Raw genomic sequence first — 23,359 nt, forward strand, 5'->3', positions numbered from 1 at the left:
ACCTCCAGCCCTGACTGTTCTTTGAATTTCCAGTCTAAGACATTTGCCCCCATCAATATTTATTAACAACTCCTTCTCTTATTTCCTTTTAATGGCACCGCCATCTGGTTAGTCTCATAGGCTCCAAATTATCTTTGAGTACTACCTGTGATGTCAAGCCTCACATTCCATCAGTAACTAGAATGTGTTGATTATTTCACTGCATATCTCCAAACAGATCCATGCTTTCCTATTTCCATGGCCCTCACCCCAGTTTATGTCATCATTCTCTCACATCTGTTTGGAAGATTGGCCTCCTTATGTGGACTGCCTGACTCCAGTTCACTGCTTCCATTCATCCGGCCACACCAACATTTCATTACTTTCATAATACTCGGTTTTGACTGTATTACTCACATCTTTTTGAAGCCCTCTCATAGCTCCTTACATTACTCAATAGAGTACACGTCCTGTATTTGTAATTTTTCAAACTGATGCCCACATCCTTGCTTCTCAGCATTTCAGCCCTTCATGTGTGACCTCCCACTGTAGTCCAACTGTACAAATGGACTATTGAACACTTTCTCTGTACTTTTGGCCTCTCTTAGTTTATACCAATTGCAGTGTCTGGATTTCCCCTTCCCTATTGCTATTAAAATGTTACCAGACATCCAAGATCTAGCTCAGTATAAATGCCACCTCCATCACCTACATGATGAAGCCTTTCTCCTATTGTTAGTGATTTCTTTCTCCTTTCAGATAAAGCAACTGTTTATGGGTGTGCATACTACAGTTCTAAGAGGTCTATCCATACATATCACCATCTATATCTCTGAATCAAGGACACATCCTGTACAACCATAATCAGTGCCTTTGATCTCTTATTGCATTTTCCTTGTAAGCTCCTTTCATTGTTTTAACTTTGCAAACTTCTAGTTTGCTTTTAAAAATAGGTTATTATGCATATGTCTTACTTCCTTTGGTAAGCTATAAGCAATTTCAGGACACAAGTAGGCTATATTAAGCTTTGCATCCAACAATGTATCTACTAGAGTGTGTTGAAATCACATTTGTGGGAAGAATTAAGAGTGAAATTTTCCTATAATATACTCCTTTCTTTCTTTCTGAAACTGCTACACACAAGCTAATAAATGAAAATTCTTGTGGAATGCCACTTATGAATACTTGGCATCAGCTAGTCAACTAAGTCGATTTTAAACTGTTTATATAGATTAGTATATTTTCTCTTAGCACCGGTTTCTTTTGTTTCTAGTTCATTACCTTATATTCCATGTTATTTCCTTGTTTTCAAAATATCAAACCTTTCCTCTTTTCATTTTCCAATTACAGGTTATTTCATTTGAAGAACTAATTATTCCATTTTTTGTTCTAGTATTCCAATATGTGTCTTCATTTTTTTTTAGCTGGTGAAACTTCCACTTGAGGGAGAAATCCTTGCAATAAATCTGAGTCATTCCCTGTAATTTCCCCTTCCTTGTTAACCAAGAAAATGACTATAATCCAAATCATATCTAATATTTAAAATTATAACAACAACTGCATATTACATTTCTATCTTGGTACTTTTTACTGCGGCTTTCTTATTTCTCAGCAAATTTCCTCTTACTGCTCTCCCAAACCTTTTCCTTTACCACAATCCTCTCCCCAAATTACAAAGTTCTTCATCAGGCCTTAAACCTCTGTTGGTATAGCGACAAGCAAAAGGCTTTTACTCTACACAGTGGGTACTCAGTAAATGGTAACAAATGATACCTACATATTCACACTTTGGAGTCTGCAGATTCATGATGAAACCTGGCTCTTTTGTCTTCCTTTTTCCTATCCTTTCCAGGTCTATTTTTGTTTTTATTTTCATAAATTTTATTCTCATATTATTGCAATTTTCTGAGATTCTCATCTTCTCCATTTGTCCTCCAACAAATATTTATTCATTACTGTATGCACAAAGTAGATGTTATAGAGTTTGGTGGGATTCCAAAATGAAATTCAGAAACCTTGCCCTGTAAGAGCTTATGGTTTAGCAGTGGACACAAAATAACTATAAAAGTAACTGTGAAGTCCTATTAATGTGTTAATATTACATGAGTATTACATGTCATATGCCATAGGATTAGAAGGCTATAAATTTGGGAAGTCAGCTTTTTGGAGGTGGTAGTATCTGAGTCTTGGAGAGATTTGCACACCTGATGAGTAAGATATTTATGAAGCAGAATGCCAGTTCATTCCTTATCCATTTCACATTGACTACTCAATAATGTGTGAGGAGTTTATTTCTAAATGATCCAGCGCTTCTTTTTAAACCTAATGTGATTGAATGTATACATGAATAACATTTTACATTTTAAGAAAAATAGTCATTTCTCATGACTATATTTCCCCTTTGGATGCTTTACTTTCCTATTGACCCAAATCAATAAGTTAAATACACACACACACACACACACACACACACACACACACACCTACATGATAAAAATAAATCCTACTTCCCCTTCTTAAAGATTTTTAAAAATTTATTTTATTGAGGTACGAACACTTAATGTGAGATCTATCCTCTCACCACATATTTAAGTACACAATGTAGCATTGTTAACTAGGGGCATAATGTTTTATGGCAGGTCTCTACAATTTACTCATCTTGCACATAAAAAACCCTACTTCAGAAGAACTATCTTCCTTACCAGTGGTTAAACTTTCATTCAGGATTTATTCACTCTGTCATTCAAGTATTTGGTTTGAGTCTACAACACATAGGCAACAAGCTGAGTTGCTATGAGGAGATACAGCAGAACAGGCTCAATTCCTATCTCTGAATGTTCCCTGACTAGCAGACATATGCAGAAATTGCTTGACCATGGTTGTTTTCAAATGCCATTTTTTTCCCTCCTAAACAGGTGCTCTGGGTTTTCCCATCATAATCCATTCTCCAAACGTCATAGGGCAAATACCACAATTAAAAACCACATGATTAAAGACCTGTGTGCCAAAACAGGATCCCAGCGATGCAATCCAAAACCAACCAGGACATTTCTTGAGCCTTTAAGACTCAATTAACTATTTAATGTGTGGTTTCTGGATGTCTAGCTTAAGGGAACTGAAATGGCAGACAGGAAAGCAACAGTCAGGCTCATGTTGGGGTTGAAGGGCAGAGGAATTATTTTTCTTAGAAAGCTAGGATTTCAACTTGGAGAGTACTGCTCCAGAAAATAAAAAGTATTGAATGAAAGGTCTATTCATTAACATTATTTGACAGAAAACATGACCTTAGAGAGGAGGTAAGATCGTGAGCAGGGGGGAAATAAAGTGCTATTTATGGTTTGGATATGGTGATCCAGAGCACGATTAAAGGCTGAAATGAAGTCTGTGTAATAGCAGGGTTAAAACGTTAGAGAAATATGCGACATTGTTATTGTATCATCTTATTTGGGACTGTTGGAAAACGTTTTCCAACTATCAGAGTGAGCTCCTGGAGAAGGCAAAAAGCTCTCTGGAGAGAAATCTCAATCTGGGACAGAAATGAAACTGGAAGGACAGTGATCTACAAAGAAAAGGCGAAGCTCACCACAGACCATGTATCTCATAAACCCGGAGAGTGGGTGATCTTCTGACCATGAGGGAGGGCAGGGAAAGAACTGAAGACTCAGGAGGATGAGAGGACATTCATACACCACTGTGATCAATGGGTCAAGATCCGGTGGCCGTAACAAAACTAACAGCCTGTTAGCACAAGTAGAAATGAGAAGGGCAGAACTGACGTTGGCTCAGGTGGGTGCCATTCAGGGTGCCCTCCCCCGTGCCCTTCCCCCTCCCCCACACTAATCCAGGGTCTGCCACTCAGCAGCTGTGAAAGTAGATAGGAGAGGAGGTATGAACATCAGGTATCTGTTTCTGGTGTAGGTTTACTGCATCCTGGCTCTGGACAGTCATGGGGCAGGTGGCCCTTTACCTTGACAACTTTCTTCTCCTGATCTACAAGCTATTTTGATCATTTATCCTTTTCCTTAAGATAGCAAGGAAAGATTTGTGGCATGCACTTGTTTACAGCATCTAACAAATGAGTTGCTTTTTTCTATTACGTTATGGTAGTCACGCCTAACTGAAATTAGTCTTATTTTTACTTCCTCTATTAATATTATCTTATTTTAGTCCTAATTTGTTCTATTCCCCTTGGTTAACTTATTTTCTGGCCTCAAAAATAGTAAACACTTGACTGTTAATTTTTTGTATCCCTTCCACACAGGATGAATCCAGTAATCAGAACGACTAATCACTGTTTGCCTTTCAAAATGTAAGAACACACATGACTGCATTGTGCACATCTAATTCATTGTAACAGTTTCAGTTACCACACCAACATCAGTTTAATAGTCAACTTAATAAATTTTGTTTCTAAATTTTGGCATCTAAGATTCTGTAGGGTTCTTGTTTAATCTTTCAGCTTAAATTCTAAAAACTTACCAAGGCACAAAAGTAACAGTGTTGATATAAGCCACAATTACACCTCTTGAAACTCTCTCTCTTTTTCTTGCAGCATACTGAAAAACAACAAGAAAAATACTTATTTGCTTTTGGACAGAGATTCTGAGGTACACCATGATCTGGGCATTGTAAAAGGTAGGTTTTTTTTTTTTTCTGTAAATACAGTAACAAAAGATGGCAAAACTGAGTGGAAAGTTTATCTTCATCAGTAATTCTAAAGGGAAGAAGGAAGACCTCAACACAGTCTTCCCCAAGTTGTTTAAAAAAGTTCTCTCTCTCGCATATGCAAATACACATACTAAACATGCCTATCTGTACTTCATAGGTGTATCTGTATATACGAAGGCATGATACGAGAGAAAGTAACATGCCAAACAAAAACTATAAACGGGGGGTAAATCAAGGTACTAGTGCTGGAGCAATATGGGGTAAGGGAAGGCAAATACATGAAGTATGCAAGAGAAAAGTCACTCAACTATCCTGACTAGGAAGCAACCTTATGAACCAGGGTTGCAGGTGGAGTTTAGAAGGGCGAAGGGGAAGATTCTGCCGCAGCTCAGCCAAGACATCATAAAGGGGTGGATGAAGAGGATGATGATTTCCAAAGTGCTAAGAGACAGACAGAGGAATGAGCATGTCCTGGTTGCTAGTGTGGAGATGGAGATTATGCACAAGTGTGCCTCCAGAGCCCCATGACGGGCAGTTTAAGCAAGATTCTGCTGAGTACAGAAATAGAGCTGAGACAGCCACTACTGATACCTTAAGAGGAGTCACAAAGACGACGTGAAGGTATATTCTATAGGGAAGCAGAGATGTAGGACTGAAGCAAGTGTGAGAGGTAGGAAGTGTGGATAAAGACTGCAGATATGCATTGGGAGCTACCACTGAGAGCAAACAACTTGTTAAAAGATGTATAAGCACGTGCAGGGCAAGTGAAATGGCAATGTCAAGCCTACTTATGCACATATTTAGCAAAAGAAAATACCTTATCTCATTATCCTCTTCGTTAATCTGTATATTTTCAACTGTCCTTGTGAGATTCGGTTGTTTCTTCTGGGAAAAGAACAAGGACATAGATTGTAGAAACATCAACGGACAGTATAATATTCAAGAGGTAAATGGTCTCTACTTTGATCTTTATGTCAATAACTCCAACATCAGGGTTTTGTTTCCCAGCATGTAGCATGTAAAATATTTCTACAATAAAAAGTTATGAAAAATGCACCGTATTAGCGACTTAACATTTTCAGGGTGCTGGAGGTGAAAAAGCAACGAAGAAACAAAGATTTAAATGGTAATCAAACTCAAAAGACATTTCAAAAAGTTGAATCGTAATGATTTAGCACATTTTAAAATCTGAGACAGGTTTCTGTAAGAAGAGAACAAAAGAAGAAAAATCCAAAATAGCAGATAATACAAATGACATTTCTGTTTGGCTTTAAGTGCATCATATGTTTTTCAGTCTATTTCTTCCTTTTTACATTTAGTTCAGGCTATTAAAACCAGTTATCATTTCTTAGGTGTACATTTAAAAACAATTTTTTTTAACATTTCTTTATTCTTGAGAGAGAGAGGGAGGGAGGGAGGGAGGGGCAGAGAGGCAGAGTGTGAACAGGGGAGGAGCAGAAAGACAGAGAGAGGGACACAGAATCCTAAGCAGGCTCCAGGCTCTGAGCTGTCAGTACAGAGTCCGACGCGGGGCTCGAACTCAAGGGCCATGAAATCACGACCTGAGCCAAAGTCGGACGTTTTACCAACTGAGCCACACAGGAGCCCTTTAGATGTACATTTTCAGATAGAGGGGTTTTCTCCAAAGCATGATAAGGAATGAGGGCAAAGCCTTAAGATTTAGATTTTACTGAGACTAAATTAAGGTAGGATCTTTTCTCAGAAAAAGGGTGGCTTGTTAATCATTTATGTAAATGTAGTATGAGCAAATAAACATCTGAAGTTCAGGAAGTTTTGATCAAGAAATAAAAAGAGTAGCAACCCTTACCTTCCAGTAGAAGGCTCCAAAAGCAAATCCGATTACAAGAGAAAAGCACGCTGGTAATGCCATGACTGCCCATTGTATGCTGGAGTCTTCTATGGGATTTGTGGCCTTCCCTGTAAGGAAAACAGTACAGTGGTGAACACGGCATATCCATGCTAGAGGTTTGCTCTCATGCTGTGTGTGGTTGGCCCCACCTGTTGCCATAATGTACTCTTGACCTATCTCTGTTTGGAATATTTGGAAAACTGGTTTTTCTGCTGAGCGTTGTTTTGGGACAGCAATATAAGTCCGTGTCGTCCCCAAAATAGGTAGGAGGAAAAAGAAAAGAAAACCCACAGAAGGTTATCTGACTTGGTTAATGTTGACACATATGGACCACAGACGACATTTTCCTAAAAATTATTTATACTATCAAGGAAATCTAAAACCTTTTCACTTTTTCACTCGTGACATCTTGCCAAGAAATTTTAGAGGACGTGTTGCATTCTGGATCAAGGTCGGTATGCATTATGCTGTTTGGCCTGCTGCATATATTAAGTCATTAAATATACTTTGTGGTTAGGGTCCTTTTAGGTACCTCACCCTCAGAGTCATGGCATTGCCTCACCACATCTCCGGTATCCATTTACTGCACGCCAGAGAATGCCCAACACGGTGCTAAGGACTAAAGGTTTAATTTTTCAGACTTACATTGGAAAGCCCCAGAGTACCAAACACTAAGAATGGTTGAAAGAACCAGTGTCCTCTCATTGCTTACTCTAAATAAAGTAACACCGCGCGAGAGAAAACGTGTGAGATTAAATTGGTCCTCCTCGGCTTTGATCCTGCTTGGCAGAATGATCGATGAATTAAACAAAACACATCTCCCACAAGGGTCTCTTCTCCTGTATCTCCTTACAAGGAACAGCTTAGCTGTTAGAACACATGGACACACATGCCAACTGGTAAGAGTCAAACCTGAAAAGGTTTTATACATTTTCAGCAATCATAAGAACAAAATGTAAACTAATCCAAGGTAAAGTGACCATTTGGGGCTATAATATTGCACAAGATCTGGGTTACTGTGTCAGCCTACGGTCACCTATTTAACATATTAAGTACCTAAAGTATATAATGTAAAAGAACCAAACCACTGTTACGTGTATAAACATTTATAAGGAGAAAATGAACTTACAGATTTAACCTGAGAGGCAAGAAACAAACGCTATCTACTGCAGGGAGAACAGGAATTGCCCATTTCCCCACCATTTGTAAACTGGGAGCAGGAAGTTCAATTCTAGGATTCCTGTTTCCCAAAGGCTCTAATAGGAAGTTTGTGTGTGTGTGTGTGTGTGTGTGTGTGTGTGTGTGTGTGTTAAGGGGAGGGTTAGTGAGTCATGGGTACCCCTTACACATAAGGAACAGGGAGACTATCTGGATAGGGAAGTGGGGTCATCTATCCTGAATCACTTCCTTAAGACTCAACTACTGTATCTTCTGGCCCACCCCCCATCCTACAGCCCCATGGGAAAGAAGTTTCAGGAGTTTTAAAGTGGAGTTCAACATGGATTCTTTCAGCAAAGTAAGCCAGAGTTACAAAATGCGATTTGGTAGAATTGAAGTAGTACTACTGTCATTATGATAATATAGCTATTTTAAGGGTTATAGAAGATTATGTGTGCTAGTCTGGGATTTGACTACCATTTATAAAAGAATTTTCTCTCAGAAAATGGATTCAGAGTTATAAGCAATTTTTGCCATTTTAGGCATTTTAATAGCACTGTCTGTAAATAACTTGGCTATTTGTGGTTACATTCCAGTAACAAGTTTGATTTCTCCCAGGGGGCCACTCTGCTATGGCCCACAGTGTCTATTGGGACTGCTGTGTAGTTATGACAGATTTGACCAGGTGACGTCCTGGAGGGATCCCCTAATGAAGGTATCCAGAGAGAACAGAGGAAGCTTCTGATGTTTTTGTCCCCCGCCTCCAATGGAAAACTAATGAGCCAGGATGGTGCTATGGAAAATTCCATTACATATGTTTGGATAGCCAGATGCCCTGGAATCAAGGCAGCCAAACACCCTGTTTTTCCCCTTCTTTCAAAAAGCCAAATCTTGAATTGAGCCATTCAGACCACAGGAAGGACCAGGCCCACTACAGCAACAAGCAGAAGCAGGCTACTAGAGAAAGAGGCTTCTGGGATTCCCCACTCACAATCTTTCTCAGGTAGGACGGCCCCTAAAGAAGGTGTTCCAAACAAAGCCATGCTGGAGGAGAGATCTAATTAAAGAGAACTCACCTCATGCTTCCAGAGTATTGTGACTTTTTAACCATTTTAAAAGTCCTTCCCCTCCCTCTCCTGGACTTTGGCCCCAAAGTCTTAGCATCTAAGACATAGAAGCAATCCACTTGCCAGAGGGAGGGGCCTGGTAAAGACCAGGAGGAGAAAGGGACCAGGAGAACTGAGAGCTTCACCTCCTTAAGGGGTCAATGTTACCTTGCTTTTGTTATTTCTCATTAATGCAAAGAGCTTAATAGCCAGCCTTTGGTTCTCTCCACTGATACTGCCATCCCTCTTGCAGAGAAAGAAAAAGGATGTTGTAAGAAAAGGCTTGTTCACACCTTCACAGCTTGGCTCCCAAGAATTTCTATTGCTGCTATCTATGTGGGATCAATGAGATTTGAACTGTCTGCCTCAAGGCCCATATGGTGGGTGTCTGGGGTCAAAGCCCAAGCTAGTAACAAGGCTTTGCTTTTAGTAAAGATTGTCCCAGAAAACTTGTGAGGTAAGGGGGCTCATCTGGACAGGATTTGAGTAATCCCAAATCTCTGGGTTGTTGTTATAATGGTTCTCTCGTTATTATGAAAAGGGTCCATTGTCCAAAATTTATGGGAACTGATTTGTTTGGTTTGACTTATAATACACAACATCTGTTCAAACATTGGACACAAAAAACTGCGCTACAATTTTGCTGAACTACTATTTCGAATGATTCTGCTTATGGGCATCACCATGTCTGTGAACATGGATCTCTTGGTGCTTAGAAAACCTGTAGCTCAGTGTCCCTCCATGATTCAGATTCAAAGCTCACTGTAGGCTTGCCACATTTACTGACCCACAGGCTTGGTGTACCTGACAATTCTAACAATTAATGATAAACACATACATAAGGCATTGTGAGAAATAAGCCCACTGGCCCAATCAAAGGAGGGACACAGAGACTCGGAGCACAGCGAAGTGAGGCTTTAATCAACGTTCTTGCAAGATTGGGTGTCTGAGGGACAGGCACGCTCAGGGAAGTTGCGGCAAACCATTTTTTTCCTAGCATGCAAGTCCTTCCTCTGGTTCCTCATTGGCTGAGTAATAGAGGTTACCGCCTGGGACACAGACAATGCCTATGGCCCATGTCAAGCAGAAAGCAGTCTGACTGGAACAAATGTACATTCCCTGAGGTGACACAGAGACTTTCAGTCCCTCCTCCCTTTGCTCTTGGGCACATGCTCATTGCAAAGCCTGAAAAACAGAGAGGGTAAGAAGAACCAGGAAGTGAAATGTCTAAGGGTTTGGATCTCCATTGTGTGTGTGTGTGGGTTCGTACTTATTTCCAATAGGTTGTAAACCTGTTAACTAGATAGCACAGCTTTTTAAAAAAAATTTTTTTAAATGTTTATTTATTTTTGAGAGAGACAGAGACAGAATGAGAGTGGGTTAGGGAGAGAGAGAGAGAGGGAGACACAGAATCTGAAGCAGGCTCCAGGCTCTGAGCTGTCAGCATAGAGCCTGATGCGAGGCTCGAACTCATGAGCTGTGAGATCAAGACTTGAGCCACCTAGGCACCCCATACATAGATAGCACAGCTTTTATTTGGTACTTCTGAAAATACTGCCTTTACTTCTCACAGGCAAGGGTCCAAGTTCATGTGTCTTAACACATTTAAAACTCACAGAAACCTTCTGAAGGAGGTATTATTATCCTTCATTTGACTGGCAAGTCTAAAGAAATTAAGTAACTCACCCAAGGTCACACAGTTATCCAAGGGCTAATGCTGGGATATAAGCCCAGGAGGTCTGACTCAAAGACTCTCTTTTTAGAAGATGTATAAGGTAATGTCAAAGTAAGAATTTCTTCCAATATTCTTCTTAAATACTGTCTGCAAGGATCTTAAACATCCTTTTAGCTTGGTATATAAAGTTAATTACTTTTACTGTGAAAACCCAATTCCTTTTGGGTAACTTGAACACTTTTATAAGGGAGAATCATGGGATAATACAAGATATGAGAGGACACTCATATCTCAGGACTCCTTCATAGACTTTGGTCTTCCGGCTAGCATGGCCACTTTTTGATTCTTATCCGGAAAACTGGTGTGATCACTTCAAATTTCTCTGGCCATATTCCCCCCAGAAGTCTTACCTCCTTTATGCTACAACTAAAAATGTTTACATACTTCTATTATGATACATATTGTAATCCATACATGGTATATGTGATAAAATACTATGAGTATTTTATTTATGTATGTGTCTTTTAGAAAGATGTAAGCTCTACAAGAGCTCGTCTTTGTGCATGGCTATCTAAGTGCTATATTGATGAGTGGCATCTGACAGCAGCAAATTATGCAAGATCCATATTTTTTACAAAAAAGAAAAAACAAGAAAAAGCAAAACAAAGAAAAAAGAACACTGACCATTCATTTTGTAATTTAAAAAATACCTTCAGACTCAGAGGCACAGGACTGAATAGGTGTTTTATATTCAGTTGTTTTTTGAGGTAAGTAGAAAAGACTTTTGTTTCCAACCATGATAATAGCAGATTAGCCCTCCCAACCTAAATAGTTATTATCATAGACAGATTATAGGCGGCAGTTACTTTCATACATTAGCCAACAGATAGCACAAGAATGTATTCCCTAAGAGAGTAAAAACACACATGGTGAGTCCCACGATTGTCTTCATTTTCTAGCTAGGAGGTATGGAAGATAGAGCCCAAGGAAAGTTCAACGGTCTCACTTGAGATAGGGTATCAGAGACTGAAGTTCAGGGATGCAGTGGCCACAGTTTGTGGGGCAGGTTTATTTGTGGGAAAGGAGCGGGGCTGAAAAGAAATCTCTGGAGGAATCTCCTTAAGTCACCAGTTAAGAAATAAGCTGTACATGGACAGAAAGAGACTTCACAAAACCTGGCAATAAACAACACCTGGGAAGCTATGACCTTGGCATTCAGAGACAAAGGAGCTCTGACAAGCAAGAATGGAGAGATTTTCTAAGCACTCAATGTCTCAGAAATTTCACGCCTTAGAAATAAGGCTACTCTCCCTCTTTCCTCCATGAAAGCTTAAAAACAAGACTGACAAGGAAAATAGTCTGCCAGTAACTGAACTGCCTACCTGAACAAAACTCAAAAGTCTCTGAAGGAATGAAACAAAATCTGCTTTCTCAAAAACATAGTATCCATAATATCCAGCATATATTCAAAAAATTACTAGTTATTTAAAGGGAAATGTGACCCATAATCAGGAGAAAAAAGCAGTCAATATACAATAACCCTGAGATGACCTACATGGTGAGATTAGGAGACAAGAACTTTTAGAGCTTTATTAACTACAGTTGGCACTTGAACAATGTGGGAGTAGGGGCACGACCCCCTTGCACAGTTGAAATCTATATATAGCTTTTGACTCCCCCAAAACTTCACTACTAATAGCCTGCTAACTGGAAGCTTACCAATAACAAACAATCAATTAACATATATTTTGTATATCTATCCTGTATTCTCACAATAAAGTAATCCAGAGAAAAAATATTAAGAAAATCATGAGAAAATACATTTATAGTTCTGTAAAAAATCCATGTATAAGTGGACCCATGTGGTTCAACCCCATCTTGTTCCATGGTTCCAGGGGCCAAAAAAGAAAATACTATCATAATGAATATGCAGAATGCAAATCTCATCAGGAAAATAAGAATCAAATGGAAATTCTAGAATGCAAAATACAGACTTAGAAATGAAAAAAATGCACTAGATCCAAACCCAAAGAATGTATAGCACCAAGAGTGAACCCTATGTAAAATATGCATTATGATGTGTCCATGTAAGTTCATCAGTTGTAACAAAGGTACCTCTGGGGGGGGGGGGGAGGGGGATGCTGATAATAGGAGAGGCTGCACATGTGTGGGGGCAGGGAGGGTATGGGAAATCTCTGTACCTTCTCCTCAATTTTGTATGAATCATAAACTGCTATAAAAAATTAAAAATAGCAAAAAATAAAAATGTACTGGATGAAAAGTTTAGCAGCTTACAAATGGCAGAAGAGTCAGGGAACTTGAAAACAGGTAAGTAGAAATTATACATTTTGATGAATAGAGAAAAGAGATCGGGGCAAGGGAAAACAATGAACAAAACCTCTAACATCTGAGATAATATTAAACTACCTAATATATGTGTTATTGGCATGTGTGTGATTAAATATACTATGTAGCATAAAAGATATTTCTCCTATTTTTTTCTTGGTGCTACAATATTAACTAAGTAGAACATTTCAAGTTAAGATATATATTGTAACTCCTAAAACAACCACAAAATAATAAACTTTAAATTTTATTGAAAACAAAATAAAAAAAATTAACCCAAAATCAACCTGGAAAGGAGAAATAAAGAAGTGAGGCAAATAGGAAACAAAATGGTAGACCCAAATCCAACCATATGTTGATATGATGATGATAATAATAATAATAATAATAATAATAACTGTATTAAATATAAATGGATTAAACACTCCAATTAAAAGTCAAAGACTTGCTAAAATAGCAAGGCCCAACTATATACTGTCTACCAGAGATGTACTTTAAAAATAAAGACAATAGATTGGAAAGAAAAAAATATACCATGAAAAAAGTAAGGATAAGAAAAACTGGCTCTACTAATGCAGATAAAATACACTTCAAGACAGAATACTAGCAGAGGTAATGAGGAATATTTCAGTAACAATATAAAGGTCTGTTAATCAGGAAACCCATAATAATAATCAATATATAACCACCTAATAATACAGCTTCAAAATATATGAAGTCAAAAACTCATAACCAAAAGGACAAATGGCCAAATCCACAATCTTAAGATTTTAAATACCCCTCAGTAATTGATAAAAAATTAGACAAAAAAATGTAATAAAGATATTGAAGATCTGAACACTATAACCATTTTGATCAAATTTGAGAATCCTACACTCCATATTTGAGTGATACACATAAAATAAGTCTCAATAAATTTTGAAAGATTACAGTGTATGTTTTCTGACAACAGAATTTAGAAACCAGTAAGGTACCCAGAAGAACCACATATGTTTAGACATCAAGCAACCCATTTTAATATTACCCATTAATCAAAGAATAAATCACATGGATAATTAAAAAATATTTTTGAGGAAATGATGGAAACACAATATATCAAAGTGTATGGGATGCAACTAAAGTTGTCTACAAGAAAACTTATACCTTTAAGTGCTTATATTAGAAAATTAGAATGGTTTAAAAATCAATGATTAAATTTTTCTACTTGAAGAAAACTAGAAGTTAGCTGAACAAACTCAACCCCAAGTAAAAGGAAATAAGAAAGATTAGAAATCAATGAAATAGGGGCGCCTGGGTGGCTCAGTCGGTGGAGCATCTGACTTCGGCACAGGTCATGATCTCATGGTTCATGGGTTCGAGCCCCGCATCAGGCTCTGTGCTGACAGCTCAGCCTGGAGCTTGCTTCGGATTCTGTGTCTCCCTCTCTCTCTGTCCCTCCCCCACTCGTGCTCTCTCTCTCAAAAATAAACATTAAAAAAATAATAAAAAATGACATAATATAAACTAAGAAGCTAAAAGTTGCATCTTTGAAAAGATTAATAAAATTGGTAGTAGAGATCTTAACCCATGTAGTCCATTCTTAAAACTTTTCAGATATGACGTGTTATGTAATTCAAAATTTCAGATTTTACAAAGTTCTGTCTTACAAATATTGTATATAATATCCTCATTGAGGTCTGGGTAGCACACTGTAATCAAACACAGTATTTCTGTAGTGAAATCAAGAAATATTCACTTTTGGAAGGAAAAATACTATATATAAATAGCCTTATCACGGGTCAGGTCCAGTTTTGGTGGCCAAAGTTCCTAAACAAACGGATTTTAGAAGTTTTTAAAAATTTTCTGAATTGCAGATTTGTTATGGTGGATTGGTACTAAATTGATTACTCTTATTTACAGGTAGTTCTTCTATGTCCCTGATCATATGACAGTGCCCCATTACAAAGTTTTGAGGGATGATTTTCTTAGCTAAGATCACAGGATGAAGTTCTTCCTCCTACAGCTTCCATGAAACTAGAGGATCAGAATATTTAGTAAAACCCAATGATCTTTATAATGACCTTGACTGTATTTGAAAAGAGGACATTAGACTTGCACAAAATTGGGTTCTTGGTTAAAAGGAAAGAAATTTCAGGCAAAGCAGCATATTCTCCTCTAAAATAATTTTATAGTAAAATAAAATCATCAAATGTACAAACACACAATAGTAAATACTGTGAATAGTAAATATAAACAAAACTGAAAATATCCTTGGAATTCTATATAACCAACATTTGTACTTTCAATTTTTAAATTCCATTTTTGTCAGGCAAATTTCACATAAAAATATAAGTTGACAATGAATAAAGCTTAAAAGTATCTAAAATTAATTACATGCCTTATGTAAAATAATTTTAGAAGATTTTGACCCAATTCTCTAAAAGTTATTTCCAGTTATAGGGAAACCCACTTATACAAGCCTAATATTTAATTCTGAGGAAGACCATAACAGGAAGAACAGTAACAGAACAGTATTAATAGTAGTAATTGCAGAAATTTCCTTTAAAGCCCATGCAATACTCCTATAGATGCTAACTGGAGTCATGCATGCATTAAATCAGATATATGTACTTACTATTACTGCTACTGCTGTCATTCCTAAGGGAGCTGGCTGCAACAGGGGGTAACATAAATGGTTTTGTGACACTGACCCTGGAATCTAAATAGAAAGCAATAATGTGTCAGTGTTGCATGGCGATTTAATGAATTACAGAGTCCGCAAAAGCCTGAAGTGCAATACCAGAATATTTTCTAGGTCTGCTTCCCAAATCTTGATTATTAAGATCCTATTTATTTCATACTGAGTCCTGTTCTATTTTTATTAAATGCACCACAATCACATCATAGAACAAGGATTCATTGCTTACATAGGTTAATAAGTATGAGTAACACAAATTGTTGGTAATTGGTCTTAAAAACAAAACAAAACAAAACAGAAAAAGCAATGAAATTAGATTTTGTAATACTGGGACCCAGTGGGAAAAAAGGTTCTTAATACAGAGTAACTACTGAAGATCAGAATTCATGACCCAGAGGCAGACCTTAAGGAAAAGATTTGAAAAGGGTACATTAAGAAGAGTGGAGGTGAAGAATAATATACTTGCACAATGCTAGCAAAGACCAGATAAAAAATATGAGTGACTAATTCCTATATTGTTTACTCACACACAATTCTTATATTTGAAAATGAGGAGTGTTGCTGTGGCTTGAAAACCAACAAATTAACTGATCATTTCTTTCATGCCATTGATATAGGTCTTTGTATTACACATATACACATACATCTTTCTCTAGCTACACATATATTTGAGTCAGAAGTAGATTCTTACCTAAACATTCAAGATTCAAGCTTGCTTTTGACATTTAAATTAGAAATGCTTACATGTCTTACCTTTTTCAGGACTTAATGTTGAAGAAACCACACATTCACTAGTTTTAGATGCCACCATCTCCAAGTCCTTGAAGGCATCAATGGATCTATTAAAAATTCTAAAGAATTCTTCAGGAGTAAAAAGCCTGGGTTCTGGGCTCTTAGATGATTTTTTTACATTCTAGAAGAATAAAAAAAGGACTGTATTTTTCAGATAATTTACAGATTTAACTGATGTCAAGGTAATAGATTATAAATATGTCCTCCAAAGACTCAAGTAAAATTGATACTTTTAGACAACTGCTTTAACACACATAATTCAATTGGTACTGCAAGGTAGTGATCCCATCCAGTTAGGTCTGGGGCTCAACTCCAGATAAAAGGAATGGGGTGCTGGTGGGGATGAGTAAGGTGACTAGAAATGCTTTAAAATAATTATTCCTCAAAAAAAAATACCCTTACATAACACATTCTCCAAATAGCCCAAAATTAACAATTCTGATGATACTAAATATTGCCAAGAATATGGAACAAAGGGGACCCATATACTGGTGGAATGATGTAAACTGGCACATTGGATATCCTCTGGTAAAGTAGGACATGTGTCCATTTTGTAACCCAGCAATTCTACTTCTAGGTGAATACTCTAGTGAAGTTCTTGCACATATGCACCAGGAGACATATAAGAAAGTTCTTAGCAACAGTATTCTATAACCCTTACATCAAACAGAAGAGTGGTTTAATAAATATTGTTATATTGAATCAACTCTATAAGCAGGAAAAAAACTGAGTTTCAGCTGTATGCATCAAAGTGAATATAAGTTATAAACAATGCTAAGTGAAAGAACCAAGTTATGAAAGAATAAAGAGTATGATTAATTTCTAGAAGTTCCCCAAGAAAGCAAACCAACACTATAGTTTAGGAATTTGTAAATGCATGATTACCTATAAAGAAAAGCAGGTAATAACAACACCTATGTAGCACTTGCTATATACCACTCTAAGTGCTTTATATAGATTAACTCAATCATCAAAAAAATTGAGAAATACCAGCTGGGTTCTTGCCAAAGTGCCATGATTAGTAAGTGTACATTCTCCAGTGTTTGGGGTACTCTTCTCGACATCACCATTTACCTAGCACCTAACTCCATCTTTCAAGTTCCAATGGGAGCTTATTTCCTCCGTGACACTGTTCCTGATATGCCCTACTTTTGGGGTCCTTGACCTTGTATCATTGCCCTCAGAACACTATTTGTACTAACAATATGAAAAGACACGTTAACTCTAAGAGGCTATAGATTTTAAGACACACTATTCAGAAATTAGAAAGTAAAGCACAGAAGTGATGAAATACAGTGAGGAGGCTATTAGTATGGTAAGAACTCTGAGTTTGAAACACAAATGGGACTGACATTGGGTCTTGAAGAGTGACTGGAAGATGGATGAGAAGGTAGTATTTGAGTTTTACAGTACAGAACCATGTTTAAAACCTTAGATTTAAGCATCTAGAAGGCCTGTAGGATAAACCCTGAACTGTAAACTCTATGCCAAAGCAGGCCTCCCAAGACCTATCTTATTATAGATGAGGTGTTCTAAAATAAGAATAAGAAATATTTATTAGGATTTATTTTGCCAGACATGGTACTAAGGCATTAATCAGAAATCATCCAATGTCAATTCCGTGAGATGCATCCTGTCATTGTCCTCATTTTAGGCATAAAGAAAGTGAGCACAGAGAGGTTAAGTTCACAAAGCTAATTAGTGACAGAGTCAGGATTTGAACCCTAACACCTCATTTTTAATCTCTGTACTCTGCCTCTTCAATATACTTAGATCTGAAAACACTGCCATGACCACATTCTGAGGCTGGTGACAACGAATCATCAGATGCCCTGGACTGGAGATGTGAAAATGCACTTCATTGTTGTGACAGGATTACTATGGATAAAAGGTTAAGTAAGAGTGTTCATTATAGGTAATTTTCCATTTAAAGATAAATGAACATTTGTAACCTAATAGGTAGGTTAGAAGGACTTCACTCCCTTCTGAAATAAAGGTGGTTTTTTTTCTTACGTTGAGGTGTGAATAAATTTTATTTTTATGTTAAGTAACAACATTTAAGCCTTAATGTAGATTTCAGCATTGCAGGGTAGCTACAAACACCTAGTCACTGTGCTCATCTGAAAATAATTTTTAATTAAAAGTCTTTAAATTAAAAACTTCACAAATAGAGACAACCCCACTCTTGCCACTGCCAAAGGCATAGGTTTTGGAGAAAAGTAGTAAAAAAGGAATCCCAGGGAATACAAAGTTACCTCAGATGAGTGTCCTTCCACGCACTCCACAAGGTCATCCACTATTTTCACAAGTTTGTCTATGATAGAATAATTACTCAAGCCTTCAGAAATATTCGAAAACTTGTCCAGAAGATCAGTCAAACTGACTGACAACTGTTCCACCATCACGCTTATCCAACAATGACTAGGCTGAAAGAAATTGAAAGAAAGGAAGATAAAATCTCTATGGTCAGTCACCCCTCAAAGACATCAATGTTTTAGTCACTGCTGGATAAAGAATTTCCTTATATCAGAACAGGTCAGATGTTTTGTTTACCTCAGATTTAACATCGGTTTCAAAATTTGCAAATTAATAAAGATCAGAGCCAATATTGATGATGAACAATATTGCTCTCATATGGAAGTAAACTAAGACAGAGCCAAGTCTTACCCTTGACAAGGTTTACTCACTGTTCTTAGAAAAGCTTTAGCACAGAGGGAGTTAAAAAAAAAAAAAATTGTAGGAGAGAGCCCTAGCCTTCAAGGAACTTGCAGTCTTTTGGTGAACTGAAATAATAAGCAATGGGTTAAAAATAGCCTGTTTTTCCAAACTGCTTGATAGATTTCAAGGTTTCTCTACACATAAATTCATGTGGGTCTTTAAAAATCAAACAACAATCATGGCAGGAATGTGGTCTGAGAGAGAAGCACTTTTGCCTTAGCAGCAGGACCAGCCACATAATTTGTGGGTCCAAGGACAAAATGAAAATACATTTATTGTTCAAAAAGTTGTTCAAAGCTGACTAATTACAAGATGGTGACAGTAAAGCATTAAACCAAGCACAGAGTCCTGCCCATGACGCTAGCCCTGCCCATTGGTTAGAAGCTCAAATCTTAAGAGTCAGGTATAACTGGATTTGTTTTGGGCTGAGAAACTCCAGACAAGCCACGTAAATTCTCTGAACCTCTCTTGGATGGGAATGGGAATAATGGAACAAGGTAGTTATGGGGAGATAATGTACATAATTTGTAAGTTTTATGAAGGCAGTATTTTTTTTTTTTTATAAAAGCTTGTTCCCCATGGTGTCCCTATGGCCTAGAACTGTGTCTGGCATGTGAAAGTTGCTCAGAAATTATTTGCTGGACAGATGCATGAGTGAAGAAAAAATACATGAGAAAAAAATTACTGTCAGGGATCTATACTTTATGTAAAGAGCCAGATAATATGTTAGACTTGGCATGCTCAGAGGCAAAAATTATGTAGGTACATATATAGAGAGAAAGAAAATTTCTACAAAACTTTTATTACAGAAAATATAATTGAATATAATTTCTTTTGCATAATAACCAAATTTAATCTTTTTTAGTACAGGTCTACCAATAAAATTAATGGAATTCTTTATTTTGGGTCAGCATTTGGTGTGGTTGGGCCTCACAGCATTCTCTATTATCAAACAGACCACAAATGTCCATCTGTAAAAACTAATCTCAGTTAGCTGGCCATATAAAACCAGGTGCAGACTGGATCTGACCTACAGGGCATAGTTTCCCAACCTTGGCTATGAATGGTTCTGGGCCAGTAGAGGTTTAGATTATTAGGAAAAACCTCCTTGATACATTAAAATGGATTTCAGGATTTTTTAAATTATTGCGGCGTTACTTAATTACTTAAGTTCATATATATTCTGTGTTTTAATGTTATGTTTTCTCACAAGGATCTTTTAAGTAGAGGCTCTGATTTTTTCCTTTAATTTGCTAAAATGTAACAAGTGAGGGAAAAAAGATGGGGAATGGCTACAATTGCCATAGCTTATGTGATCCTAAATTATTTAAAATAACTTCTGCTGTAATAAATATATTATAATCACAGGGAGTAACTGATGCCACGTAAAATGAATCAAACCACTAAACCCGATTTCTACCAGCAGAATATCTCTAAGGGAAGGCCAAGTAATTTATCCTAAATTAGGATATTTGGGGGCCATCTATTCATTTAACAGAACAGTTTTAATTAATAGAACACAGCTAAAAAGGAGACTGGTTTATCTACAGAATGGTAAGCCCCAATTCCTGGAAGCACTAAATGGCATTCAAAACTTTCAGGAGTGTTGGCTCTGGCTTCAGAAAAGTAGAATAAACAAACCCCCAAATGGGAATTAGTTCAATTAGGCCATTTCACTCAACTCATCAACCAAGTTCTCAAAGACTATGTGTTTCCAAAGTATGTTCAGAATGGATTCTTTGTTTTGTTTACTCAGTGCTTATCCCAAGCACATGCAAGTTCACATTCACATCAGTCGCACGTCTTTTTCCAAGATGTCAGTCTTTCCTAAGGGGCTTAATCACTCTCCAAGTCTCCCACCATTTAGGCAGTGATAATTCCCTTTTAGATAGCCAGCCCTATCAGCAAGGGGCAAATTTCCTAGGATACAGGACACAGCATATCCTGGAAATACTGTTTGAAGGGTATTTATAGGGCAGGAAAGCCTTCCCCAATTAGTTCATTCTGTTGTAATTGTGCAAATTTTACTGTGGCAAGAAGATTTTAGGTGTTGGGTCTCTTCAAACTCTGTCATTATTCCGCTTTATAAATATTCTTGCCTATCCTTCCCCTCAGATCTTCTGATGTGGAAGAACCAAAATCAAGTTCCCTTAATCTGAAATAAGGTATTCATTTAGTTTCTGCAATCTTTGCCTTAAGTGAGCAGGTTTTTCTTTTTTTCTTTTTGTGGTTAAAGTAGAAAAAAAAATTTTGTTTATAGGTTTCTTATATTTAAACCAGGGAACTCTGGGGGTGCTTATTGCTACCACTTCTGTTTATCTCTATTTTCAGCTGAACTCTAGGTTTGCATTCTGCATTCAAGTTCTCATTTAGCTATGACGACTCCCTCATGGCCACCCACGTTCTGTCCACATACCTAATCAACAGCTGAGGCAATCAACTTTTTCCAGGAAAATCCTCAAGCCTAAACTTGTAATTTCTTACAGTGAAATCATGGCAATCCAACAATCTAATCTTAGCCAAATCTGCCCCTTTAACATGAATTCATCGATAGCCAATATGAAATTTCTGTACTACACTGCTGAAAAACACCTCTCTAAACATAAGTTGTACTTCATTCATTATTCATTCTTGCAATAATTTTCTTGGAAAAAACTGTACAATTCAGAGTTCTATCTTTTCATTAATTTGTTCAAAGAGTTACATGTCAGGATTTTAGGATTCTTGGACTTATTTTTTTTATTTAAAAAAAATTTCTTAATGTTTATTTTTGAGAGAGAGAGAGAGTGAGACAGAGTGTGAGTGGGGGAGGGCCTGAGAGAGGGAGACACAGAATTGGAAGCAAGCTCCAGGCTCTGAGCTATCAGCACAGAGCCCAATATGGGGCTCAAACCACAAACCATGAGCTGTGAGAACATGACCTGAGCCGAAGTCGGACACCTAACTGACTGAGCCACCCAGGCACCCCAGGATTCTTGGACTTATTCAAGATAGATCTGAGGTTAAAAAAAAAAAATATCAAATATCAGCCAGTTTTGACCTGTCTCCCTGCAAAAAAGAAAACCAGTTCTGACTATATCATCAAGCAGTTTCATATTTTCTTTTTAATTAAATATAGTCAATGATTTGCAAAAGAGAACAAAATACAGTAAGCTAATACTTCATTTGTGAGATGACAGACCTGTTTTTTTTTTTTTTTGACTGATTCCAAGATTATGATTAGGAAATGGATGATTTAAGGCTATGGGGTTCCCAAATGTAATCTTTTCCTTTGCCTTAGTAACAGGCATTATTGTCACACTTTCTTAGCCTTCAGAGACAATTTTAAGCTCAAACAGTTCCATATAAATATTAACTCACAACATGCATCAGAAGAATGTAAGATATAAATAATGTTCTCTATTTTACTAACAGAAGAATGTGAAGAATTAGGAAAGTTGATAAAGCCACAGAGGAGTTCAATGAAGTGATGTAAAAAGTACCTTTCAAATTCTTAAAGTACATATACCTTAATGTTCGACTCACCTATATACATACAAAAAGAAATACAATCCTTGCTTTGAAAGGGAAAATCTAGGGGCCCCTGGGTGGCTCAGTTAAGTGATTGACTTTGGCTCAGGTCATGATCTCACAGTTCATGGGTTTGAGCCCCGCAAGGAGCTTTGTGCTGACAGCTCTGAGCCTGGAGCCTGCTTCAGATTCTGTGTCTCCCTCTCTCTGCCCCTCCCCCACTTGTAGTCTGCCTCTATCAAAAAAAAAAAAAAATTAAAAAATTAATAAATAAAATAAAAATGAAAGGGAAAGTCTATCTGGGTTTTCCTTAACTCCATACTCTCAATTTCTTATCTTCTTTCTTGGTAGCTTCCATCTTACATTTTCTGGGTTAATTACAGCAACTCTGGATAAAACCACTGGAAAGATATGCTTCCAATTCCTATATAACACATATCGTTCTAGAATGCTAAGTTAGTCAATGATAATGCATCAACATCCTTAACGGGCTACCATGCCCCTACCCTTGAAGATTTGCTTAAAAACTGTGAACCTTCTGTAAGTGATTTTTTTTTAAGTTTAAAGTGTGTGAGCTGGGGAGAGGGGCAGAGGAAGGGAGGGACAGGGAGAGGGAGAGAGGGGGGTAGAGAGAGAGAAAAGTCCTAAGCAGGCTCCATGCTCAGCACGGAGCCAGATGTGGGGCTCCATCCCACAACTCTGGGTTCACAACAGTAGGTGAAATCGAGAGTGGGGTGCTCAACCGAGCCATCTGGGTACCCCTAAGGGATTTTAAAGTTTATAGCATCATGACTAAGTTAATGATTTAACTAAATGATTAAATGAAAGATATAAAAACTATTAAAAGCATTCTAAACATA

At 37.3% G+C, this 23,359-nt stretch overlaps 1 protein-coding gene across 5 annotated transcripts in view; it reads right to left on the bottom strand.

Annotated features, from left to right (window-relative positions):
• KITLG (KIT ligand) overlaps positions 1-23,359 on the bottom strand; it is an 86,172-nt gene that overhangs the window by 7,465 nt on the left and 55,348 nt on the right. For 4 of the 5 annotated variants that reach the window (XR_007153933.1, XR_007153932.1, XR_007153931.1 and 1 more), the window contains 6 exons: positions 18,527-18,697; positions 16,233-16,392; positions 15,417-15,500; positions 6,476-6,585; positions 5,465-5,532; positions 4,459-4,535 (listed from right to left, as the gene is read on the bottom strand). Coding sequence is in view for 1 of the 5 variants with exons in the window: in XM_047866569.1 (XP_047722525.1) it covers positions 4,496-4,535; positions 5,465-5,532; positions 6,476-6,585; positions 15,417-15,500; positions 16,233-16,392; positions 18,527-18,697 (633 nt within the window). In the remaining 4 variants the exon portion in view is untranslated. The remainder of the gene's footprint in view (positions 1-4,458; positions 4,536-5,464; positions 5,533-6,475; positions 6,586-15,416; positions 15,501-16,232; positions 16,393-18,526; positions 18,698-23,359) is intronic. The other variant, XR_007153934.1, reaches the window with a different exon arrangement.

This window comes from Prionailurus viverrinus, chromosome B4, assembly GCF_022837055.1.
Source record: "Prionailurus viverrinus isolate Anna chromosome B4, UM_Priviv_1.0, whole genome shotgun sequence".
Taxonomy (NCBI): domain Eukaryota; kingdom Metazoa; phylum Chordata; class Mammalia; order Carnivora; family Felidae; genus Prionailurus; species Prionailurus viverrinus.